General features: G+C 38.3%; 1 protein-coding gene across 2 annotated transcripts in view; it reads right to left on the bottom strand.

The window, feature by feature from the left end:
• OLFM1 (olfactomedin 1) overlaps positions 1-27,329 on the bottom strand; it is a 56,740-nt gene that overhangs the window by 19,086 nt on the left and 10,325 nt on the right. The window contains exons 1-4 of one of the 2 annotated variants that reach the window (XM_074294071.1): positions 21,396-22,426; positions 18,656-18,805; positions 9,331-9,486; positions 7,075-7,294 (exon numbers count right to left, since the gene is read on the bottom strand). In XM_074294071.1, the coding sequence (XP_074150172.1) occupies positions 7,075-7,294; positions 9,331-9,486; positions 18,656-18,805; positions 21,396-21,545 (676 nt within the window). In that variant the 5' untranslated portion in view covers positions 21,546-22,426. Of the gene's footprint in view, positions 1-7,074; positions 7,295-9,330; positions 9,487-18,655; positions 18,806-21,395; positions 22,427-27,329 lie in introns of those variants that run through there. The other variant, XM_074294072.1, reaches the window with a different exon arrangement.

The raw sequence follows: 27,329 nt of genomic DNA, 5'->3' as shown, positions 1-27,329 counted from the left end.
TTTCAAAATTCTTTTATCTCCTTATATATTCCAGGAATTATGTCAAAGTATGTATGTATACATGCATGTGTGCATGTGTGTAAGAAAGAGAGAAAAAAAGAGAGAGAAAAGCACTTACATCATAGCACTGAAGCAGGAGAAAGGAATATGAGAGGGTTAAAGAAGGGTTAGAGACAGTCTAAAAAAGGGACAGATGAGACTTCAATCTTAGACAAAAAACCCCAATCTCAGCAGAAAGAGGGCTGCTTCCAATCATTATATTTTGTCTTTTGCTACTTTCCTTACCTGTCCAATTCTGAACTCACTCTAATAGATGAGGAGAAAGAGGCAGCCCAGGGCAGCAGAAGTGAAGTTAACAACATCCTGGTTGCCAAAGGTTGGGAAATCTTTGTAAAGGGCTTTCCTTGAGCATGATTTTTGAATGGCTTCATATAGAGATGATCTGAATATAAAATGAGTAGATAGTCACCCAGGGACCTTGGAATATCCTGAATCGAAGCACATTGACTTTTGAATTTCGCCATTTAGGCTCCATTGTCCTTTTTTCTTGGAAATAGTCACATAAAATCATAAATATGTCAGTGTAAATAAGTTTTCCAGAAGCTTTTCTACCATTCAGGAGACGCTGTGCTAGTAGAAAAACATTTGAAGTTGAGGAGTGTGTGACAGATGAAAAAGAAGGTAGTCAACGTAAGTGAATGGTGAGAAATTCAAGACAAAAATCACTAATCCCCAATTTTTCCAAAGGCTCATTGTGTTCTATTAGCCTTACCTAGACCACTTCCTTTGATCACCTGGAACATTTTGTATTTTCTTGAAAACTACTAATTCATAAGTAAATAAAGGTAAACCTCACATGTTCAATTTCACTATCCTATCACATAGCTATAAGCACAAAATTTTCAGTGCTGAGCTGGCTATTTATTTTTGGCTTTCAATCCAAACTGTATTTCAGCTAGTCTTCTAGAATTATCAAAAGTTGTTTTTAAGTCTCTGTACAACAGAGATGCAAAGATAAACTTGGATATTTGGATCAGAAAGTCTCCCTCTTTTGTCTTCACTAGTCCAGACAAAAAGATATTTAAGTTATATTTTCACTATGATAATATATTTAGATCTGTAAGAGACCTTAGAGATATCATCCCATTTCCTCATTTACACAAAGGGGAACTGACACCCAAAGAGACTGAAATGAATTGCCTAAGAAGCACATAGGGAGTAAACTGCAGAGGCAGGATTCAAATCTAGGTCCCATGACTTCAAATCCAAAATTATTAGTAGTGTATTTTTCTTTCACTACATTGAACATAGAAAAAAGGTATCTTCATTCAACTATCACAGAGCAGAGGGGTCTACATGGAAAATTCTTATACTGGATATGAAGCTAAGCTAAATGACCCTCAAGGCTTCTGTCTTTTCTAAGATTTTAGCATTCTAAAATGAAGATTCAAAGATATTATAATCTTCACATAGCAATGGTTGTAAATGCTATTCACAATAGGAATGGTGAAAATCAGAGGAAAAGAAATACACTGAAGTTAGTAATTTTGTATAGTGGCCCCTCAAGGAATATTGGGAGTTGATTTTAACCACAATCCAGATATTTTTGAAAAAAGAATTGAAGGTAGTCATGATGGAATAGAATTGCCTGGCTATGAAAGACTAGAAAGAAGATGCTTGAGGTCTAAATCAATAGGCTGAATCATAGGTCTACCTATGATTTACTTTATTTCCCCAAAGGAGGTCTGATGAAAATAATCCCTCACCTAGCTTACCTAGATCACAGGACTATCTTACTTGACCACACCTCCTTAGGAAAAATTGACAATAGCTACTTTTGGACTTTCCTTTCAATCTTTTGTATTCCTTTTGAGTTTGAGGGATACTATCATGTAGGAAAGTTAAGGAAGAAATCCAGAGACTTCAGGATTTTTTAGTTTTCTTCTAGTGCTAAATTTCATGATCCTTTATGATTCTATGTCTTCAGTAGGGTAAGAAATGTTCAGGACCTAAGATCATCATCAAAGGATGTATAGCTGAAGAAAAACCTTAAAGGTGAATTGATTCAATTCCTCCCCTCATTTTACAGATGAAAAAACAAAAACAAAAATCAACAACCTCCAGAGAGGCTGAGTTACTTTTCCAAGATCTCACAATTAGTAAGTAGTAGATCAGGTTTCAAATATCTACATTCTGATTCCAAATCCTATCTTCTAGCCACAATATTATAGATCCTGATCTCTTATTATACAAAAATCCCATAAAAACAATAGCAAAATCAGAACAAAGGAACCTGATAAAGTCAAAGGCGATGGTTAGAACTTAGGATTCAAGGGGTGGATTTTTATACCAGTATATACCATGATTTTCTCTTTATCCTATGTAGTTAACCAGTCATGCCAAAATGAACTGGATTAGTTCTCAAAGGCTTCCTCAAAGGCTTTTTACTGTTAACTGAATAACCTTGATAGAGCTAAAGTTCCTTCTTGTTTACTTGGAGGGCAATGCAGTACATTAAGAGTTCTAGATCTGCAATCAAGGTATTCCAGCTCTGTGACTTACTGCCTGTGTGACCTGAGGCAAGGTTTCCCTGGGTCTTTACCAAATGAGATAACATATATACAATAACTAGCAAATCTTTAAACTCTCTATAAATAATATTAGGAAAGAAGGAAAGAAAAAATGAAGAATAAAATAAACATTTATTAAGCATCCACTATATGCCAGGCACTGTAGTAAGTCCTTTACAAACATTATTTTACTTAATTTTCATACCAACCTTAGAGGTAGATGCTATTTAGCCACATTTTAAAGTTGGGGAAACTGAAGTAAACAGATTACATAACCTGCCCAAGATCACACAGCTAGTAAGTATATAAGATATTTATTATTGTTGGCTTTTCTTCTTATTATTATTTTGTAAAATGAGTAGACTGAATTTGAAACTCTCTGAAATCCTTCCCAGATCTAAATCTATGATCCAAATAAAGTATCAAATACATCAATTTATGTGCCCATCTCTCAAAAGGTAAACTCTATTTCCTTTGCAGCCCTCTTTCACCTTTCTACTTGGAGACCTACAAAACTATTTGAAGATAACCCTTCCTTCTAAGAATGAATACTGGGGATGATGTTAAGGCAAAGTATACTTTGCTGCTATCATATGGTTGGGAAAGATGCCAGTTTCATAAATTGAAGGAATGATCAATTTAAAAACCCATAAACAGTTCTCAAATTAGCAAGTATTTCGTAGTTAAAGAATCTCTTGAATTTAGACCTGAAGTTTTTGATTAGGACATTTGATTGCTGACATAAAGATATCCATTACTAATCTTTATAACAAGACCTGAAATTTTGTGAATTCTTTTCCTATCCCTTATAGGATTCCTACCTTTCATCATTTCAAGGACACTGGATCTCAGAGAGCAACTCCCTTCTGATTATAACCTCTGTGACTAAATGTCTTTGAAACTAAACAGTCTTTGAGAGCTGTTTACGGACCCTGTTTATAGAGAGATGTTGCAGCTAATACTCCAGGTTCAGAGGTATGGAGTCCTTGGGACAAGCATAGTTTCCCTTTCTGTTCAATATGCTAAAATTTTAGAGTAATAACAGGGTAAAGATAAGAAAATAGATTCCTTTCAAAAAAGAAATTTAAGATGTTAAGTCTGACCTCTTACTTCCAAAGCTATTGCAAATGACAGTTTCCAATTTGAGTCTGTGGTTTAGCTTATTAGCTGAAGTCTAAAACTCACTGGATAGAGGGCCATCTTAAAAAATAGAAACAGAAAAACAAATTCAACTAGCTACTATTGATTTTTTTCATATATGTATATATAGTAGAGTCCAGAAGTGTCAGCAAAATCAACCTAAAGAGAAGTTGAAGAAAAAAGAAATCCAAAAGAGACCTAGTTATGAGTAAGTTGGCTCCACTGCAGTGAATCTCTTTCTTGATTATATTACATCAGGGAAGGGAGCACAATGCTCCTAGATTAAGAAATGTACAGTCAGACATCACCTCAGCTAATTCTGGAGGCATTTAGATGAGTCAAATGGAAAGGAGGTGGCAGCAAATAGCTTTGCAAATAACCTATTCACTAAGCACAGGCTATAATGCTGGGCCACTTACAATACTCATTTCCTTTGTCATGCTCCCTTAGTGCACTTCCCAGGATTCCTAACTTATTTGCAAAACTAATATGAGTATTCCATATTATTATCATTTGTAATTTGTTTGATACTTGAATTCTGAGCCTAATGAACTATAAAAATGGGATGCAAGAGAACAAAAAACAAGAAAAAAATCTTCCCAGCCCCAGAGAGTGGATGACCATCAGAGATGCTATTGATCAAATTTCAATTCTAGATGTTATATCTGAACGATGTCTGGGTTCCTAGCACTGGGTTTAGCCAATTGTGTGTCCTTAAATAGATTAGATTATTTCATCTCTTTTAGCCTCAGATTTCCCTTTTTTCAAAGAAAGTACTACTAAGTGCTGTTGTTGTATGAAGATCGAGGCATTATTATGTTATCACAAGACATCAGCATTTACTAGCTTCTTCCATCATTTCAAAAGCTACCATTTTAAAGCTATTCCCCAATTTAGCCATTCAAAAATTAACAGGATCCTATATTTAGAGCTGGAGGGGATCTCAAAGGTCATTTATCCCACCCACCTCATTTTAAAGATTAGTAAATTGAGATAAAGAGAAGTCATACGACTTGCCCATGATAGCAGAGCTGGGATTTGGAACTAGGTCCTCACCCTCCAAATTCATTGCTCTTCCCCCTATTTCTTGCATGTTTCATCAGCTTTCCTAGAATAACCTAACTCACAGGTTTGTGCAATCTATGATTGTCAGAAGCAGTTTTTAATTCATAGGAAGTCTTAAGAGAGATTTTTCCCTGAGATTGTTAAATGTACATATACACACATATTTCTATAGCCTGAAGGGTTAAATAACGCTATAGGGGCCATTTCATTTCTTCCCCCCACAAAAAAGCAGTCTTTTCAGCAATCCAAGGGTAAGCACGTGGGAGTCCCAAGATCTTAAACTACAAAATATATTCACACGAATGTCTAAAAATAGGTCCCCGCACAGATGGAATAAGCATGCATCATCCTGAGAGGGACATTTTCCCAACTTGGAAAAGTCCTTACATTTTCACCATCTGTAACTTTGATTCTGCTATTCTCTATTTGTGTTGGTCATTGTGTTTTTAGGTCATTTGAGGGTTCTATGTTCCCCAAATTTGACTTCTCCATAGTTAAGATAGCAAAAAGTATAAAACCACCTCTTGTGGGGAAAAAAGGAACTAAATCCTTAATTCTCAAGGGTTAAGAAAGAGGCAGAATTGTAGGCTTAAAGAGTGATTTCTGTAAATACTATCTTGAAGGAGGTTAAGAAGGCATTAAGAAATGCCTTGAAGAAGGCATTTCACATGGATACATGAATTCAGAATAGTAATCTCTTTCTCCAGCAGAAGTCCAAAGATTGTACCCCAGGTATAACCCACAATGAATAACCCAAATGAAAGAACCTATAGAATCATAGGAACTTAGGCTTGATCTTTGAGGTCACTTAGTCCAACCCCTTTATTTTACTGATAGGGAAAGTGTACTGTTTAGAGAATCACTTGTCCAAAGTTACCCAGTTATTTAATAATATAGCTGGAAATAGAATCCACGTTTCCTGACTTCTAGGCCAGGGCTTTTTTTCTGCACTACACCAAAGATATTTTCTGTAACTCTTGCATTGATTTTTCTTTCAAAGATGAAATGATACTTTGTAGATGATTAAAAACTAGAACTAATTTTAAAGGGAAAAACTGCATATCTTATGATCTGTTCAATGCCAGCAAACTGAAAATATTGTGGCTTTTCTATCAAAAGTATCTTCAGCCTTTAGCATGTGGGCTTTTAAAAATGAATTAAAGGGATATAGAAACAAGTGCCTGCTCATGAAACAATATTTTCTTCACCTTTACTTTCTTCACTATTGAATGTAAGTTCTCTCCCAGTAAACTAGTACCAAGAAAACAGTGTCCAGAGATATACTAAAATTAAATGTTCCCTCTGGGTATATTTAGCCACTAGGTGGGGTATGTGGGTGAGAATAGGGTAAGTGATTGTATTAGAAGATTAAGAAGGCAGTTAAAATCCTGAAGGAAATTTCATTACAAAGGGTACCCCTACCCTCCACACACATAGGGCAAGAAAAATGAACTAGCACCTTATCAAGATTATCTCTTAAGTAGGACATATCTAATCTTTAAGAAGATTTCCCTAAGAAACCCATTGGAGTTTTATATGTGCTACTTAAAGGTGATTTCAGCAGTTAACTTGTCAAGATGACATTAAAGCACTCAACTGGAAAGTCAATAATCCAAGTGGATGTACAATTGGAAGGAAGAATGAAATTCAGTCCACTAATTTTGGGAATACTTCTTGGAAACAATAGAAAGGGATAGAAAATCTTTTCCCCCCCTATATATTGCTGCTAGTCCCATCTAAATTTTCTTAGATGGTTCATCACTTCCTGCAAATAAACTTCTTATTTTTCTAAAATAAAATTGAATGTTCCCTGTCATACTTTATAACCAAATGATGCTTAATTCATTCTCCTTGAGAAAAATGACAAAAGTTGGTTTTCAAGTTGGCAAAAGTAGAGTCAGTAAGTAGTGTGCCTCACTTCCTTTATGTTAATTTTATACTTTATAGGCCCATCTTCTTTATCCATAGAATGCTCAAATAACATGCAGCATGTAATTGATTCCCTTTTACTTCTTTCTAAAAGATATATAACTAACTAGATTCTAAATTAGATTTTGTACATTAAGTCTAGTGTACAACTAGACTTAACCAAACCAAAACTCAATGAGTGGTTACCATATTTCTCTCTCTGGGGAAGATGGCCTTGGGAGATACCTTGGTTTGTATAGTGATAGGAATATAATATGGCTTGGCTAAAGCCAGAAGGGAGCTATCCATTTCAGCACTACTATCTCTACCTGTGCAATTTGCTATGCACGGGTGGGGATGAACCTGTCCCACCACGGGGTTCTGAGCCTACCTAATTTTTGCATGCATGCACGGAGCCTTTCTTCAAGATTTGACACTCTGCTCTGAAGTTCATCGTAGTCATAGGCGCCAATCTCCTCTTGCAGCTCGTTAAGCACTGACGTCAGATTCTGGACCTCCTCTTTAAACTGCAATACCAATTTGGCATCGGCTTTGTACTCTTCCAACACTGGTATCAAAGGCCTAAGTTCATCCATTTTCGTTTTTATTGCCTGCAAGGTCAAAATAAGCTTGGTTCAGTGCGATGCGTGCAAAAATTTGTAACACCCTGACTTGTCCTGGCTTTTCCCTATGTGAGTGCAAATGTGAATATTCCCCATTTTATTTTATTTTATTTTTGGTCCAAATGATGAATTAGAAAGAGTATATTAAAACAGTCTACAGAACACCAACATATTTGGGAAAGGTCTTTATTGTCAGTTTTGAATGCAACATCTTAGGGTTACATGCTTTAGATCACATACACAAAGTTCTTTTTTTTTTTCTTTTTCAAAAAAAATGCATTGACAAGGGTTCAAACTATTCATGAAATGCATCTACAGTCACATGCAAAAGGAAGATCTCAGTTGGATTCAAGATTCCTTAATGATATGGTGCTAATTATTTGAAAATAATAATAAAATGCATGGTGCAAAAAGCTCTCTGGCTCTCTTTCATGGTTACATGGGAGTGAACTGCTTCTTCAGTCACTGCGGCATTGAAAAAACTCTTAAGTTAGCCCTGTAAGCAAGAAAATGAAATACTGTTGAGGAACTAGCCCACTAGCCTGCCTTTTTTTTTAAAAAAAAAACACAGATAGCCATTAATAAACAAATATTCTTATAGTAATAACAGAAGAAATTCACATTTAAATGCTGAAGTTAGCAGAAACAGCCTGCTATCACAGTTATTTAGAATGTCCTCACAACACTTAGGCTCAGATTGCTAAAAGCTATTTATGCATGCTAAAAAGGCAGTGGCAGTTATCTCTCTTCCCCATGACCCACCATCACAATAGCCTTGTGGCCCCAAGAGTTTAAAATAAAAAAAGATCATGTTCTGAGACAGCAGCTAAGTAGAAGATTGTTTTCTCTGACCATATTTGCTATAAATAAACATGCATTTAATGAGCCTGATCCTATGCTTCAGAAGAAAGTACTCTTCTCTTTTGGCAGGTGCATAAACTCTCACTGGTCAATCAGGTCAATAGAGTTCCATCTTTCTTCCAGTCTAAATCAATAACATGAGAGAGACCTCAAAAAAGTTCATTCACCTCCAAAAAGAACTTACTCATTTCTCAGCAGGATCAAGCTCAATACTGTTTAATTGCTACATGGGTTTATCATTCAATTATCTGATCATTCCATCTATTTAACATGCATGCAGCTTTCTAGAGAGGCATTTTTTGCTTCATGCAGGGATTGCATTAAGAAAAAGAAGTGCAAGAAGAATAGCAACAAATAGATGTTAGGGAGGAAAGGAAAGACAGAAACAGAAAGGACGCACAAGCAATATGCAATCAAGAGTGACTGTCAAAAGAAAGCTATCCTTCTAAATGTGGACTCTTTTATTTAAATTAAAGTACATATATACCTTTTATTTGAGGTATATATGTATTTCCCATTTTAAATAATGTTGAAAGTTGTATAGCTAGGAAGGGCTGGAAAACAACTCCCAATCCTGAGCTATCTGGTGATAAGATACCACTTACCTATGAACACAGGAGCTTTCCCAATTGCCTTGTGGAATAATAATTCCTCTCTGCTTTGTACAAAGCTACAATATATCCTGGCAAGCTTACATTAAGTCAGGCATCAAAATCCATACTATATTATAGCCATTTCTGAGTGGGACCATTTATTAAAATAATCCCTTAAGCTCCCTTCTTTATGGGGAGCTCTTTATGAAAATAAGTCACCTAAAGACGAATGATAACAAAAGATAAAGTTCTTTCACTGAACTACAATACCTCCATGAGTAGAACAGCTCAGTCACAAGGAACTTGCCAGTTTCCAACTGGATTTTATTCAGGTGATCATCAGATGAATATGTATTAAGGATTTCTGTTCAATAATACCCTTTTCATTATTTTCCCATGTGGACCAAAGAGGAAAAGTTCAAAACCTGAGCCTTCTCTACCTTAACCCTTTCTGAGTCATTTTCTCTTATCCCTTCCTCCCCATAGCATTGCCTATTTCTAGATGAAAGAGGAAAAAGCAAGACAGAAAGAACAAGCAGAGCTCTGAGAAAGAGAGTTGGAAACACACACCTTAAACTGCCTAGCCAGATGTTGCTTGTGACTCTCCTCCACTTGCTTGAATTTGGACTCCAACCCTTTCATCTGGTTTTCCATCTTCTCCACATACTGTAAATCTCTCTGGGTTCGCCTGTCCAATACCTCTATTGATTGAGACATGTTTTGCACCTGTCAAAAAGGCAAAAGGTCCAATAAAAGAGCTGTAATGGTGGCCGGGAAGCATCACTGGCTTTATAATATATGACAATGACCTTTTCCACTCAGTCAACAAACTAAGAGTATAAGCAGCACATGCATTATTTACTAGTTAATCATACAGATCTGATATTATTATGACCAGGAACTGGAAAACACCACAAATTAGTTTTGTAAACATTTTGGTTTGTCATGCTTGGAAAATAATCTGACAATCAGGAATGCAAATAGACCTAATAGTCAAGTATAAAATACATAAGCCTCCATTTCCTCTTTGATTAGTCTGCTGCATGCAATACATTTGTGTTTGCTCATTTATTTATTTATTCTGTAAAAGAGAATCCAGTTTGGCAAACATAAATCTCTAACAAAGATGAATAGTATTATGGGGTATGTTTTCTTCCTGTACAAATCCTGTTTATCTTTTAATGTACACCGAGTATTTCACCGCAGACATTGATTGCTTAAGTGCAGGTGAAGAAACAAGGAAAAGGATGATGTCTTCACTGTTTATGAATTAGGATTCTTCACCACCACCACTCCTTTATCCTTTCCCCAACCCATATACACATCATGCATAGTATCCATCATGGAACACAGAATCATAGGCACATGACTACTCTGCAAACAGGCACACTTGCAATATAAAGCCAAGAATCCATCACCCGGGCAAATGAGGAATTGGTATATTATACCTTATAGGCAGATCCAAATCTAGCCTAGCCTCAAGATGGAACTTTAATATTAAACAGGATTCCAGAGAGCTTAAAAGAAAAACAGTTTTCCTGCAGCCACTTGCTAACACATTTATTTTCAGGAAACTGGCATATGTGTGAGATTTTCTTCCAGGCTGTATGAAATCAGAATCAAGTCTGGTATTGCTAAACCAGTGGTTGGGTCATTCTGCCAAAATCTCATCCAATTACTAAGAAAGATGCCTTCATAATGGCAAGCCATTTGCCAAATGCTTGATTATGATCTGCACCGCTTTTAAAGGGGTCAAAATTCCTTTTGCCTTAGGTCTCTTACACATGGCCAATGACTGTCTTTACAGTTTCCTTGTCCCTATCTCCTATTCTTTGCTTCATCACATGAAAAACAAATATACTCTTGGCTGAAAGCAAGCAAGCAAATATCTCTAGGTCAATGGCAAATGCATGGCCTTTTCTGGACAAGGAAATCTGTCTTTCAAACTTGGGTATTATTAATCAAATTTTATTTATATTGCTTTGGAATGACCAAAGGGGTTTTGCAGATTTCTTTTTGTTTTTTTCTCTCCCAGTTTTCCCAGTTATACACACATACATAGGGGGAGAGGGCAAGAGGGAGCAGTAAGTTCCATGTCCCCTTTTCAACTGACCTATTCAAGGATGATAAATTATTCCAAGATCTCCATTGAGAAAAATTGCCCTACAGGTAATGTGGCATAGTTGGAAAAAACTTTGTATTAGAATACACAGGTTTAAGTTCTTATTATTCTATTGACTAACATTTAATTGTAGATAAGTGATATTCTTTGAACTTCACTTTATCTGTAAAATGAGGCAGTTCAATTAGATGATTTCTAAGATTCCCTTCAAGATCTAGCATATTATTACATTGAGTGAACCTCCAATACATCTTTCAATCCCCAATTTAAATGCCATCTTACTTATAAGCTTTCTTTGATTTCCCTCAGCTAGGAAGGATCACTTATTTCTTTGAGTTCATGTAGAATGTTTGTCCCTCATATAGCACTCATCTCATACTACAGTATATTGAAATTATTTCTGTCTTCTCTGTATTAAATTAAATCCCTTGAGGACCAAAATGGTATTTATCCCGAGCTTCATATAATAGTTTACACACAATAGGTGTTTGTTAGATGATTGGAATCCTAGAATGAAAGTAAATGACTACTTCGGGGAAAATTTTCTCTCTATTCCTCATCTTGGAGAAAATAAATAAAAATGGCATATCAAACTAAAATTTACCCATTGGATAATGCAACATTCATCTCAGGTATATAAGCATAATGGCTAAAAGCTTGTGTTTGGGAGTGGACTAACTGTAGGCAAAGCTCATGGGCAAATCATAAGTGCAAATCTGCCTCATCATTTAAGATTTCTGTCAGGAGACTAGAAAGGAGAAATGGGATTTTACTCTCACTAGAGAAGAGATTCTTTGTCTTAAAATTGCCAGTAGCTCAACTGCATTAAGAAAGGATAAGTATTTCACAGAAATTTTTCCTGTCCTCCAACCCTCAAGATTTTCCATTTTTAGCCAATTTGAAGTATATTTATAAGCATATATATATGAAGGATCTATGTCTCATCAGTTTGTGAAATTCCCAGAGTGACAGCTTTCCATACATATAAAAAGCAATTGATCTATGACTTAAGGGGTGGATCCTAGAAAATTGACTCGGGATCAAGTTAATTGCGCCCCTCCCCCTTAATATATCTAGAATCAGGTGAGATTTGATCCAATCACTCTGTTCCATCACACTAATTTTTAAATTATATTGGACAATTATATTTTATAAATTATAATGGAATTTTTCTGCCCCTTTGGAATTCCCACCACACTCATTATCCATATCATTCAAACTAAACTGATTGGAAACAGAGTGGGTAGAGCAATGAACTTGATAGTGAAGAATATATAAATTCAAATCCTGCTTTGGATGAAGACTATCTTTCTGGGCCCTGGGCAAGCCACTTAATCTCACTCAGCCTTAGTCTTCTCCTCTCTAAAACAGGGCTGACAAAGTCCTACCCAAGAGAATATTGAAAAAAAAAAACAAATGAAATAATAAACCATCTTGCATACTTTAAACCCTTTACAAATGCCAGGTGTTACTTCTCTATCAAACCCAATTAGACTGTGAGCTCCATGAAGACAGGGACATAGGAATGGTTTTTCATATTGTTTTCTCCTACATCACTGAGTACCATGCCAGTGGCTTAGTAGAGGAATCATAAATGTGTAACAACAAGCCTATTGTGCCCTTCTAAAAGCTTACAAATAATCCTTCCTGTTTATATAATGCTATAAAAATTTTAAAGCACTTTCATCTTCCATTGTGTCACCTGATTCCCACAATGACCCAAAAAGCTGGATAAGGTAATCATCATTGAATCTGTTTTATGGCTGGGAAGACAGAAACTCGGAGTTAAAGGACTTACCTCTCATTAATGGTACTGGTGGGCTGAAAACCCAAAGCCTCCTGACTCTGGTCCAGTACTTTGCCACTATAATATTCTATCTCTATATTGTTAATTAGAGAGTGGTAGCATGCTATACATCATTCGGAGATCAAGAAGGGTTTTTGCGTTAAGACTTTCCTTTCCCCCCACCTGTATTATTTATTATTAAATTTCATTTACATGCTAGAGGAAAAAAGCTGAGTCACAGAGATTATCAGGTTTTGGATTAAACATATGCTTAGATAATCTGCACTGAGGAAATGTATGGTTGACTGTTGGCAGTTAATATTTCCAGAAGCCAATTAAAGATAGGGAGGATAAGGGCAGAAAGGGTACATATTTCCCCTCCCCCAAATGAGAGCACCAAACTCAGCTGACAAAGAGCATCCACCTATTCCCTCTATTTGTTTGTAGCTTTTGCCCCAGAAAGAAGAAAATGCAGAAATGAGTAAAATGCCAGGTAGAAAGAGAGGAGACCAAATAAAACATTTTGTTTCTTTTTGCTAACTATAAATATTTACAAGAAAAAATAAAGACTCCTTTTGAAAAATTAAAAATCTCAATGAGCAAAACTCAAAAGAAACAGGTTATGTCCCTCAAAAATAAATAGTATACTAGAGGAAAAATTTGAACTGATTTTCTTTTTTGGAAGAGGAAATGGAATACTTGGTTAGAGTGCTAGATTAGGAAGACCTGTGTTCTTCCTCAGACATTTACGTATGCATGACCCTTAGCAAGCACTCAATTTCCTCTTTTGTAGAATAAGAAGGATGAACTAAATAGCCTCTAGCATCTTTTCCAGCTCCAGATTTATGTTTCTATGATCTGGGGAGGTTTAGGAGGCAAAAGTATTACAAGTTGCAGGCTTCTGATCAGCCTCATTAAAACCTAGCCTCCAACATCTTCCCAAGATCCAAAGCTCATCCCCGTGCCTCAAGCTCATGGGAATTTACAATCTTCAGATGTTTCTAACTGTCTTCCTGAAAAATGAACACTGAATTTGGAATCTGATGATCTAAGTTCAAATCTCAGCTCTGTTAGTTAAAATTTGGGTAACACTGGACAATCAATCAACACAAGTATTTATTAAGCTGGTCCTATTGCTAAGCACCAGAGATAAGAAAAAGTGACTAGCCTAAAGGAGTTTACATTCTAAGGCAAAAGATGATATATACAGAAATACATGTAACAAAGTATATTCAGAGAGAGAGAGAGCTCTCAAGTGACTTTTGAAGAGAAGGCACCAGCAGCTGGAGGAAGAAGGATTAGGCAGTTGTGTTCTCCACTGTAAAAGGTTGGTTAAGATGATCTCTAGGGTTCCAGCTTTCAATCATATGAAATCTCGTTCCTCTAGAAACATGGAAAGAGGAAGCAAAGTTCTCCCTTAATCATTACTCATTTCTCTCCAGAATTAAACTCTCTTGGGAATTAATAGTCCCCTTACCAGCTACTACAGTACTGACATACAGAACTCATTTGCCCTCACAAAAACCCTTTGGTGCCATCTCATTATATATTTATGTATATAATGAAAATGAGCTCTTTGGGATATTGAGGGAAGGAGATTTGCCATCATTTGTAGAGTCCTTCTCTCTTAAATGTCCCCCTTTCTTTGCTGATACAGTCACCATCTTAATTTAAGTACTTATCACCTGTTTCCTAGACTACTGCAATAGCCTCCTAATTGGTCTCTCTGCTTCCAGTTATTCCAGGCTCCAATCTACTCTCCACACTGCTCTCAAAGTGACTTTTCTTAAAAGGGCAGATCTGACTATACTATTCTTCTGCTCAGACTCCAGTGATTTCCTATTGCCTGTTGAATAGAACAGAAAGTTTTCTAGTTTTTAAAGCCTTTCACAACTTGATACCAACCTAATCCCCCTCCCCCATCATTATACCTCAATCTTCTTCTTCCATTATATATAGTTCAACCAAACTAATTTTCTTCCCATTCCTCATTGGATACACCATCTCTCACCTCCATGCCCTTCTACTGACTATCCCCTTTGCCTGGAAAGAAATGGTAAAATCACTTACCTTCTTCAAGATTCATGTCAAGCCCCACATTCTATATGAATAAAATCTTTCATGACATCCCAAGCTGCTAGTGCCCTCCTTTCCCAAACTATCTTGTATTTTTAAATAGTACAGTACATTTAAAATGTTGAAAGTATGCTATATTTTAAATAATATTAGACATAACTGCTATTTATTTTAAATGTACTTGTAGATATATGTAGTGAATCTTTCCTGACTCTCCATACAATTTAAGCTCTTGAGGGCAGGAACTATTTAATTTTTCTTCCTTTGTTACTGCTACTTAGTACAGGGCCTGGCACATTGTAGGTGTTTTAAAAAACTTCTTGATTTGACCACTTGCTGACCAAGTTAGATTCTAAACCTAATATGATTCCTCTTCACTCTAATGCCTCATACAGTGGAGGTACTCAAGAAATGTGCTCATTAGTTTGTTGTTGATAATTCTAAAAAATAATATCATTTCTTCAGAATAAAAAATGCCTATAAAAGTGAAAGGAGTGAGAGAAAGGATTGAACTTTCAGTCAGTTTACAAAAATTGATTTGCAAACACCAAACTAATGGATGCTAGGCAATCATCCAGGTCCAAATGCCTTTTAAGCACCTTAAAGTCTGAAGAAACTATGATGGATCTGACTAAGATGTTACCTTGTGAATAGATTTACACAAACAGAACAGGTTTTTGAAAGGTTAAATTTCTTCTGCAAATAAAAATCATGTCACTTGTCTACTCTCCAAAACACCTCAGTATAGGAGCTTCTTTCCCTCATATCATTCCTCCTCATCCCACTCTACGACCACATCTTGTTTTCACCAGGTTCTCTTAATAGACCATGTTAGTCTCTGCATACCAAGCTGTTAGTACAGACATTGACAGGTAAAGTCTGTGCTAGTTATACTTGTGCATATACATGCCGATCCCCTGTCCTCCCCCAGGCAATTTAAGCTACTTGAGGCTAGAAACCATTTCATTGTTGTCTTTGTATCTCAAGAACAATGCCTTACACATGGGAGACACTTAATAAAGATTTGTTAGGTTGAATTGAATTGGACTTGTTTTCAACATAGCAAGATGAATAAATTGTATTAAGTCATCCACATTCTTTCTCCTAGCATCCTTTGTGACAAAAGATATAAAATAGTTAGTGGTTAGCATACAGAATTTGACTTTGAAACAGTCAAAATTAATTAGGGATGAAGTCATGACCTTGGTCTTCTTAATGACATTTTTTGCCAATGAGAAAACCAGCGAGATTCTGATTCCCTCCTTCATTTAAAAGTTGGCAGGTGTATTTGAATTTGAATTATCTCATATTCCACATTCTCTAAACCAAAACTCTATTAACTGGCAATTACACATGAAATACAGCATGTCATATTCAAAATGATGTCCCAAGGTCCAGACATCCCTTCTGAATAGCTGGAAAAAAAAAAAAAAACTTCACTGATGATCCCATTTAATGCAAAATATATTATATTTTATTCTAAATTTTTAAAAAGAGCTTGTTTTTATCAAAGAGCAATAAAAAGTAAGATTAGTATCTAACAGCTATATAATGCTTATTATGTGCCAGACATTTGGCTAAACACTTTACAATTATTATTCCATCTTATCCTGGGAGGTAGATGCTATTATTACCCGTTTTATAGATGAGGAAACCAAGGCAAATAGAAATTAAGTTGCTTGTCCAGTGTAATATAGTTAATAAGTTTTTGAATTGAGATTTGAACTCAGACCTTTCTAACTCCAAATCCAGTACTTTGTCTGCTGTCCCAGCAAGTATAACATCTATCAACCTTTCACTTACTCTTTAACCACTCAGGGGAAAAATTTACTCTGCCCAATTGAACAGCAGGCAACTACTTTAATTAATAGAATCCTTGTCTATTAGAACTAGAAGGGATTTCAGAGATCACCTTCCCTCCATTTTGCAGATAAAGAAACTAAGGATCAAAAAGGTCATGAGAGAGTCATTAGCTGAGCCTTTCTCAATATTTCACATTTATCAAGTAATGCTAACTCAGAACTCCTAGCTCCTTGGGAGAAGATGAGTTTTCTCTATTTTAATTTTTATATCTCAACTAGCTAGTGTCTTGCATATAATAAATGCTTGAAGGAATTTAACTGAATGAAATAGAATGGAATTAAATTCACACTTCAATCCTACTGATTCTTCATTATTCATTTCATTATTCATCCACTGGGAGGATTTGCCTAAAATGAGTAAGTTAGACTAGATGATCTCTAAGATTTCTCTAGATCAAAAAAATTATGTGATTCTATCAAAAGTAAGTGAACATCTATGTTACAGTAGGAAGGACATTAGATTTGGAGTCAGAAAGACTAGTTGTGAATCCCTTCTGGCCTTATGTTACCATGATCAAGTCTGTTAACTGTTCTGGGCTTTAGGTCACTTTTCTGTAAATTTTAAGGAAGTGATCTGTGAGATTCCGTCCAGTTCCACATTCTATGCTCCTATGCATAGGCTCCTCAGGAATTACAATCGAAATTTGCCCCATAGACTTTTCTACTCTTTTTCTTTACTTTCAATCTTAGTTGTTTCTCCCATGCTACCATATTTCTTTCTCAAAATCCTTATTCTTTCCAAGCAGATCTCAGCTATACTAAAATTACCAACATTTAGTTATGAGCAGCTATTATTCCTTAATATTGCCCAGTGCAATTACCCATTTCAAAGCCAATGTTCATTAATCTAAAGGAATTTATATTACATATACAAGTTGGAATAGTGTATTTGGCAAGAAAGGGAACTTTCTGATACCTTGTTAAAACTTATCACATAAGAAAATCCCCTTTTTTTCTGCTAGCTGTGACCTCCTTCAGACTTAGAAAAAATATCTAACCCATTTTAGATGTTTCACATGTGAAGGAAGAGGTCTAATGGAAATCTCCAAGTAAAGGGCCTGAGCCATCTTTGAAATGTATTGGCTTATACAGGTCGAATGCTTCTCTTGTGTCATGATATCACATTGAGAGGATGAAGAGAAACATTCAGCTCAAGCAGGAAGCATACGATCCTGGCAGTTGTTATATCAAATATCCCTTTTTCTTTAGGACAATAGGGCGGCGGTGGTGATTGTGATGGTGGTAAGACCAAATCATCTCAGTTAAAAGATTGATGATTTTTAAATGGTCACATCAGGGTCACTGTGTAAATTCATGCTGCTGTTCCTTAGAATACTGGTGATAAGAGTCCAATTTCAGTTCTCCAGAGTGATATATTAATAACCACAGACTAAGTGATTCCTAAGCCCCAGAGTTTTTCTGGAATCACTTAATACTCCACTTTACCAAGAAGACATAATCAGTGGTAAACATCCAGCCTAGTCCATCACCCAGGCTCAGCCTTTCGACAGCAAGGAAAATTACATATCCTAAAGATCCCAATTAGGTTAAATCAGAATGTCAGCACATTCAGAGAAAACAGGATTTCTTCAGTGAAATGATTTTCCTTTGCCTACATTTGATCTCACAGTTTGTATTTTAATGAGAATCTTTTGATCTCCTTTATACTGTATATTATGAAAAACTAATCAAATGGATGTCAGAGTGAAAGGGAAAAACCACAAATTCCTACTTCCTCACCCTGCTGGGATGGGGATATTTTACTCCATCATCTTAATAGTGATCAAACTTGAAGAAAACAAGCCCTTTATTTCTCTTAAGGTTACCCACTTGAAACTGACCAACACAAGTCTGATGAAAATTCATCACATCAGGTAACATCATGTCATTTGTTCGTTCATTCATTCATTCATTCATTCATTAGATCAACAGAAAGCTACCAGAATGAGAATGAGTATTATGCCCCAGGGGCTTTGGATCCAGTTTTCTGTACTCCAACAAAGATGCACACAGTCATGCTTACCTCTCATGCCCCCTCCCCCAGCTTACCTTTTCTAATAGCTGCCTCAGCTGTTTTGTCCTGGCATCACGGGAGCACATAGTCTGCTGGGGGGCCACCACCGTACATATACAACGTCCCTCACTGTCCTGGGCTGAGCTGTACACTTGCCAGCTTTCCTCTGGGTTGGTAGGCAACACCTGGGCACCAGTAGGTCAGGACATGGAACATGGGTAGAAAGGAAGAAAAAAGAAGAGAAAATCTAGTGAACTACAACAAAAATGTATCCCTTCAACTTAAAGGGAAATAAAAAGAACCCTCCCCTTTCTTTACTGTTACCCCAGATGCTATTCCAATAGAATGGAAACAAAGAAATAAGAATGCAAATTTTTAAATCTATATTGGATCCTAGGAAACACAATAAAGCAAAATTTCATTTTTTCAAAATGCAAGTTTAGCTGAGAAAGTTTTATAAAATGCAGATTTTTCTACCTGATCTGTTATGACAAGAGGGCGTGTGTGTGTGTGTGTGTGTGTGTGTGTGTGTGTGTGTGTGTGTGTGTTATTTGTGGTAGAAGGAGGGAATCATAGCACAGAGATGGGGAGCAAAGAAAATGTAATATGTGGTTGACATTCAGAAAGCACATCATTCAGAAATCAAAACTTGTGTCCCCTCCCATTGCAAAATCTAGGAGGGGATACCTGGTTATTAGGGACACCGGCACCATTTTTTCTTGACACTTAAATGGATGGAATGCAATTGCAGTAATAGCAGAGTACCCAGCATCCCATTAGTTGAGCTGTAATCAATGAGAACCTTAGTGCTACTCCAAGGTCCTGAAGCAAGGTAATTACTGCTTTGGAGAAAACACTTAGCATTTGACTTTTTCCCCTCTTTCCTTTCTCCCTCTCTTTTCTTCCCCTTCTAACCTGCAAATTGTTCTGTGGGTTTTTAACAAGTTGGACAGAATTTTCCATAATACTATCCCAAACCATGCCAGTGTGACTGTCAGCTAGCAACCTAGAAACTCACAGGAAATAGAGACAACCTTTCAGACTCAGGCAGTTTTTCCTGTAAGGGAGGAGAGACAGACTGTTTAAGCTAGAACCCCAAGCAGCTCTCAGATCACACCTTGCAGTTCTCAGGGTAAGTGATTATAGCTTGCCCAGAATTTTACTCTACTATTATGGGAGCATGCATAAGGATGGATTTCCACGACTCACGTCATCTGGGGATTAAATTGTAGTTTTCATCCTAAAAATCTGTATCACCAATGCATGTACTTTTAGTCATTCTTAACTCAAGCAGCTATAAAACTAAGGGGATAAGATACTCGTTAAAGGAAACAATGTGATTCTTCTTGAAGCAAGTAAGATACTTAAATGTAGCATCTTTCTTAGGAAGAAAAGCACTAAGCTCCAAGCCAAGGCTATTAACTCTTCAACATGGAAACACTAAGCAATGAAGAAGGGTGCCCTTCAGCTTCTCCTTTCAAAGAAATAGGGGGGTCGTTTCCTTCCAAAGAGGAAGTGAAGAAAGGGACTACTTAAGGCAGACCCATTTTCAAGTAGTTCAAGACTTAAAAAAAAAAAAAAATCTACCTCCAGTTTTACTTCCCCATTAGCCTTCTTATTCCTCCCCACAATTGCCCTGAAAGACCTCTAAAGATCCGTTCTAGATCTGACATTTTCTACATGCAAATATTTTCAGCTGAGGAAAATAAACCTTCATGTTATGATTTAATATTCATAAGAGCTTAGACGGTCAAAAGGCCGGGAATTGGGTCTTTCATTCTGGCCATGATTCCTGGGAATTTGAGGGACTGTCCCTCAGAGAGGGGCAGCTGCACCCTGCTTTTAATATACGAACCAAGGATTTCCATCTTTGCCATCTGCTCCCAGAAGCAGGGGTGGGCCATAAGTGTGTGTGGTGTGTGTGTGTGAGAGAGAGAGAGAGAGAGAGAGAGAGAGAGAGAGAGAGAGAGAGAGAGAGAGAGAGAGAGAGAGAGAGAGAGAGAGAGAGAGATGGGGGGAGATATTTTTCCCTGCTCTTTTCTCTCTAAGAAAGCTTTGAGGAGTCCTCCTGTCCCCCAAGCCCTTCTCATCCCGCCTTCCAGAAAGACCCCCACCACAACGGTTTTCCAACTTCTGTTGAACATGTTGTTATGCAACAGGAAAAAAAAAGACCCCCCAGCTGGAGCAATTAGACTCGAATGCAGAGCTGATACAAAAAGCAGTCAGATCACGGGATGCCCATCCTCTGGCCTTTATTATCTGCCCCCCCAGCTCCCCAAACCCCCTTCCCTCCCTAGCCCCTGCCCTTATCTTGTCCTTCCAGTTTCGGCGGCCCAGGCCCGACCTCTCTTCAAGGCAAAGCTGCAGCTCGACGCACAAAAGAAACCTATTTTAATGAGGACTCAAAGTCGATGGGATTTCACCTATACTGCCCAACTCCAGCTGAGGACCCTAGGCTAAGGCTTTGCGGAACGAAAAAGGCGCCAACCCAGTAGAAGCCTCCGAAGCACAGAGTCTAAAGAACATGGAATAACCAAGTGACTCGGAAAGTGAAGGAGCAGCGCCCCTCGGAGTGTCACCACACCCCCAAATGCGAGAATCACCCCACTCTTTCCTCGCCGATGCTCCGCTTCCACCCCTGCCCCAGCTCTCCTGCACTTTCACACCCTTCCCATCGTCTAGGAGCAGTCTCAGGGAAGGGAGACTCATGCAACGTGACGGCTCGCCCCTTCAGCCAGGAGGCCCCCGGAGGGTCGGGGCGATGGGGACACTTACACCGGTGCTCCTATCCAGCGTCCCCCCGCTGGCCGCGGTCAGCTTGGTGGTGTTGAGCCCCACCAGCGAAGGCAGGGTCTGAGACATCCAGTTGGTGATCATGGCCATGGTGCTCAGCACAACCCCAATCTTGAGCAGCGGCACCGACATCGCGGCTCCAGTCGCCTCCTCCAACCAGCCTTCATTCTGAAGAAATGGCTTGGAGCAGCGCGCGGCGCTCCGGCGCCTCCTCCGCCTGCCTCCGCTCCAGCGCCGCCGCTCGCCCCTCGGACATGGTGCCCAGCTCGGAGGATGCGCTGCCCTTGCTCCCCGCTCCGGCCCTTCGGGCTCACTCTCCCGCCTTCCCTCCCTCTTTCGCCCCCCTTTAGCCGAGAGCTTCTCCGCTCGGGCACCGCACCGCGGGAAGGAGAGAAGTGGAGTGAGGGCTCCTGGTTTTGTCCAGCGCGGGGGGTGGGGTGGGGGGAGAGGTGGGAGAGGCGCTCAAGCTGCGGAGACCGACCGGGAAGAGGCAGTGACTAACTGGGGCCGGGGAACGGGGAGGGAGGGGGGAGGAAGACAAGGGAGGGTGGGGTGCGGCTATAGAGCCGCCCGAAGAAGCCCTAGCCTGGAGTGAGGACCGGGGAAAGGACGGGGGCTGGAGGGATTCAAAGAAGGGAGGGGGCTTGGAAATATTCCCCCCCCCCCCCCTTTTTCAAGATCCCGCTCTCAGCCACCCAAACGTCTCCCAGGTGCTGGAAACTGGCATGCCTGAAACTGTCTAAGGGGCGGGCTGAAGAGGGGAGGAGAAGGAGTGGAGGGAGGATGGAAGGGAAGGAGAGGCGGGGACCTGGGGATTGGTGTAGAAAAACGCAATCTGATGTCAAAATGGGTGGATTTTTCCTCTCCTTTCTCCTCTCGTTCTTGCTCCCCCTTCCCTCTGGTGGTTGAAATGGAGACCTACAAGCTTCTGTCGCTGAACTGGTTGGAATTACAACCTAGGTTTTATCTGGGCCAGTGTCACTACCAGGTCTTGCTTCAATTTTTTTTTTCTTCTCTCTCTCTCTTTTTCCCTCCCTCTTGCTTTCCTTCCCCTCTGTTCTTCCCTCCCTCTCTGTTTTCTTTCTTTTCTTTGTCACTCTTGGCTCCTGTTCCCATCTCTTGTTTTTACCGTGGGCGGCAGACTGCGGTTACCCCCAGCTGATACCGCCCAATCACCAGCTGCTGCTTAAACACGAGAATCTCCCCCCCACACACAGGTATCCAGTCCTTCTTTTCGATAGATTTTTTTCAAGGGCAGAAAGAACTCAGGACAGGATCAGCTCCATTTCTGGCTGTTTGAAAGGGGTGGTGAGAGATGTAGCCACCAAGAAATGTTCCGAAAGCTGTTGCATCTCTCTCTCCACATGCTTTGGCTAGTTAGCCTCTCGCCCCCCTCTCGTTCTCCGCACGCCCTGCACGGGACGGGGTGCGGGGAAGGTTGCTGCAGAAGTTCCTCCTCAGCCAAAGCCAAGAAACTGCTTTAAAATCTGTACCCTCGCGCCACACCCTGCAGACCAGATCCAAGAATTTGATTTGGATTAACACCTTCTTTCCTATCCCAGCTCACCACCACCACCACACACTCAGATTGAGTCCAGCTAAGGGGGGGGGAAGCATTGTCTGTGACAGCCAGACCCCCAAGCCCTGTCTCTGCCACCAATTTGTCATTTGAACTTAGGAGTCACTTTTGCCCCCTGGGCCTCAGTTTCCACATCTGGAAAATGAGGGCATTGGAATTTATGGTTTCTAAGATCCCTTCTTATTTTGGGCTTCAGTGCCAGCCCTCTCAGTTCCTTTCTCCCTGTAGTCTGGCTGTTTGGATTGCAGGGGAACTCCAGGTAAGAAAGGGAATGTATTATTCTAAAAGGGTAAGAAACTTGGGGATCCAAAAGTCCCCAATCATCCCAATAAAATCAGCTTATTCATCCAAGTATGTGCATGGTATTGGGTATGTTTTTCATGGAGTCACCTTGTAAGGTGTACTGTAAAGAGTTTGGGGGTCACCTAAGCAGTAAAAACTGTTCTTTCCCTGATCTTTGAAATAAATGATAGATAGATAGATAGATAGATAGATAGATAGATGATATAGATGTGTGTGCCTGTATTCCTTTCTCTTCTCTGGCAATCTGAACCAGCTGCACTGATACCTTCAGAAATCCCCATGTTAATAGCATTGAAAAAATTTGCAAATGACCTCTAATCTGAGCTGAAAACTGATCTCTCTAAGCTCTTAGATCAAGGTTTTCCAGTCATGTTGGTAGTGAAGAGACCCTGATAACACTCCCTGGTTTATTTTCCTTTATACTCGGGTTACCATTAAAATACTCCAAGCCTCAAAAGGAGATTAAAGATTAATTCTGTGGCTGAATGTAGCTAATGCTCTCTACATATAGAAATCCCATGGTCTGGCTCTGGAGAAATCAATGGACCCTTAGGAACATGTAGCTCCATCTGCTCTTAAGAATTCAAGGCAAAGGAATAATCCTCCTTGGTGTCTCTATTACCCTTTCCCAACTTACCGCCAAATAAGCCTAGCACAATTGGATGACAGAACTCTGACACAAATAGGATTTTAATGAAATTTTTAAAATTACATTGGCACAATTCTCAGTATCTGCTTGCGGGTAGGGGGCTGGAGACTATCCACTCAGATAAACAAAACTAAGCAATTTCTTGTTTAATTATGAATGTGATTCTGGCAAACACAGTATGTTCAGGGTGGAGAGTTGAACTCCACTTGTGGGGGAATGGTGCCATCTTCCCGTATAAATTGGTATTGCAGTCTTTATTGTTACCCAATAGATTTCATCAGCTAAAGAAATACTTTATGGGATTTTAAGGGCAGGTAGTTCACTGAATCTCAGAGATACTCTTTCATCTTCTTTCATTGAAAGAAATATAAAAGGGGAATATAGGCCTGGATAATCACTTTTAACCTGTAGCTTCAGAAACTTCTGGTAACCACCCTGAATATTTTCGAATTTCCCTTGCAGAGTTTGGACATTTTTACACTCTCTTGATGCAGAACAATGATGCTTTAATTCTTTGTATCAATTTGGGTATTTCTCAGTTGGTATCAATCCAATAATGCAAAATAAACATTAATTGAGCGCCTAGTTTTCATTCATATACCTGAGGTATATGTATGTAAGAAGATATAGAAATAATATTTCTAATTTAGTTGTATAGAATTTATCATAGCATAATAGGCTTAAAGCTGGAAAAAGACTCTTAAGAAATTTTTGATAGAAGTGTTTATGATTTTTTATACAGGTCATGTCCCATGAGGATTTGCAATTGGTACTCTTGAGTGAAAAGGAGTCAACTTATTTAGCTATGCTTTTCAGTGCAGACACAAATTTTGAGAAGCATTCCACAAAATATCATTCAACCAAATAGAGCAAGAAAGAGATGCTTCAGACAGGATTTCTGTGTGGGATAGAAGGAGGTGATTGCCAAACTAGCTGTTCTTTTCTTAGCAGAGAGCAAGCTATATCAAGGTGTTTTCCTGAGATGGTTGAGATCTGTTCATCACCAAACTTGCTTCTCACTAAGTTTCAGTGTTGTTGTAATTTTGATTTAAAAAGTGTTTCCTCTCATATATTTTTGTCTCTCCTCTCCCTTTCTTCTTTCCCTCTTGTCTTCTCTGTACATAAAAACATATATATATGTTTATATATCTATATGTACATATATAATATACATGTAGATATACATACATGGGAATGATATTTCAATCAGAAAACCACCAACAGCTCAGTTTAGAACACAAATTGAATGTCAAAAAGCACCACCTTGGGACATTTGCTTTTAAAAGGAAGCCAGCCTGGAGAAGGTTCATTACCTCCAGGCCTAGGCTAATAGTTTCATTATTACAATGAAAAAGAATCAAATAGATAATCATTCATAACACCTCAAGGTAAGGTAGACTAATGCCCTTTAATGCAATTAGAAGTGTCAGCAGAGAAGCCAGCAGCAAATTCAATCTGTTTTGGAAGGATACAAAGTACCTTTAAAAGCAAAAGAGGGCTCTAAGCAAAATGAAGGGAGCCAGATTATGGGGTGTCAGCCACCATCCAGAACACCTAAAAGGAAATTTATATAGAAATCTCAAGCTTTTCTGCATTCAATAAGGTCCACCTGTTTTTTATTTTTAGCTCTAAGATACTCTTACTTCCACAAAACACAGTAAACCTAACAACCAAAGCCTGAAAGCCAATTCTATCATTAACAAAAAAGAAATAAAGAAAGAAAAGAAACAAAAAATAAGGGAAAAAGGAAAGAAGGAAAAACCTCAAATAAACAAAAGAACTCCCAATGAATAGCCTTGGAGATAGGATGAGGAGCCAAGGTCTGGAGAGTGTCAGGAAAAGAGAGATGGTCAGGGTGAAATAGGAAGAGGAAGGCTTTTCCTGGAAAAAAGATTACTTTCTTCCTACTTTGCCTAGCAAGAAACCATTTGCTCCACAGTCCTTTGATTCATTAACAGTTATAAATATTGTCCAAGTAGCTCCAACATTGCAGAGCAGCCAAGGAATATTGAGAGTTCTCTCTCCTCTGGATATGTAATTATTTTTCTGTTAATACAAAGTAATGGATGGGGTGGGTTTTATAAATGTTTTGACTTTGGCATTAACACAATTGAGAGAAAGACTGAGACATGTCAATTTACCATGAAATATTCTTACTCTTCTGTCTACCAAAAAGACAGAAATCAAACTGTTAGCAGCCTTGCATCCAACTCTCCAAAAGGGGTCAGAAAGAAAAGGAGATCATGGCTTTATAGACGGTCAGCCTTAGAGTCAGGAAGACTTAGGAGTCAAAATCCTGTTTCTGACACATTCTTATCATGTGACAATAGGCAAGTTACTTAGTTTCCTGGTGAACCAGAAAAATCTCAAAAACCTATTACCATTTGGCATGGGCAGAAATATGAAAACAAACATTCAGACATAATAAAAAACAAAGCTGCTATTCACCTAAGGGTACACAATGCATTGGAAATTCTGTACAAGAAAGATCAAGTCTCTTCAACTTTTTGAAATCTAAGGACCCTTTTTCTAACTTCTTTTCTCTATATTAACAGTAATCAGAGTCAGTAGTAATCAAAATGGTGACATATCACATTTTATAGAAATTTACTGTTTTCTACAAGTTTTCACACATTCATTTAATCTTCATAACAACCCTATGGAAGAAATAGGGCAGGGTTTCTCTTATTTTGCAGATGAAGAAATCAAGGCTGGTAGAGCAACCAGTGATTTGATGGGGTCTTTCCTCTGTGCCACATTGCCCCTCTGGGCATAGTTTTCATTTTGAGCCCCTAAAGTGAGAAGTGATTATTAACTTGTGATTTTAGAGTAAAAGATGATGTGATCATTGTTACATAACAAAGACTGAAAATGCTAGGTTTTCTAACTCTAGGTCCATATAAAACATTCCATTATTTGACAGCTCTGATTATTAAAGAATCTTCCTCATATTAACTTCATATCTATCTCTTTATAACTTTTATCTGGAGCCATATGGACTAAATATCTTCCTTCATTCCCACCATGACAGTTTTTCAATCCCTCATACTTGAAAAGAGCAATTGTGACACACTTCTACTCAGTATTTTCTTTTCTAAGCTAAACATCTACAATTCCTTCAATTCATCTTCCCATGGCATGATTTAGTCTATATCCTGGGTCTCCTACTCTCTGAATACATGCCAGTTTGTACATGTCCTTCCTATAATATGATACCTCTAACAAGAGAACATAATATTCCAGGTGGGATCTGAAGGGCACAGAATCGAGGAAGACCAACCGTACATCATTTGAACACTAATGTTATCTTCAGCTGCATTAATAGCATAATCATTTCTTTTTTTAGGAATTAGATCATACTGATTTTAGTGGGGTGCTGCACAGA

Source organism: Sminthopsis crassicaudata, chromosome 2, assembly GCF_048593235.1.
Source record: "Sminthopsis crassicaudata isolate SCR6 chromosome 2, ASM4859323v1, whole genome shotgun sequence".
NCBI lineage: Eukaryota > Metazoa > Chordata > Mammalia > Dasyuromorphia > Dasyuridae > Sminthopsis > Sminthopsis crassicaudata.
The sequence above is the reverse complement of the archived record's forward strand: the minus strand, read 5'-3'. Positions and strand labels throughout refer to the sequence as shown.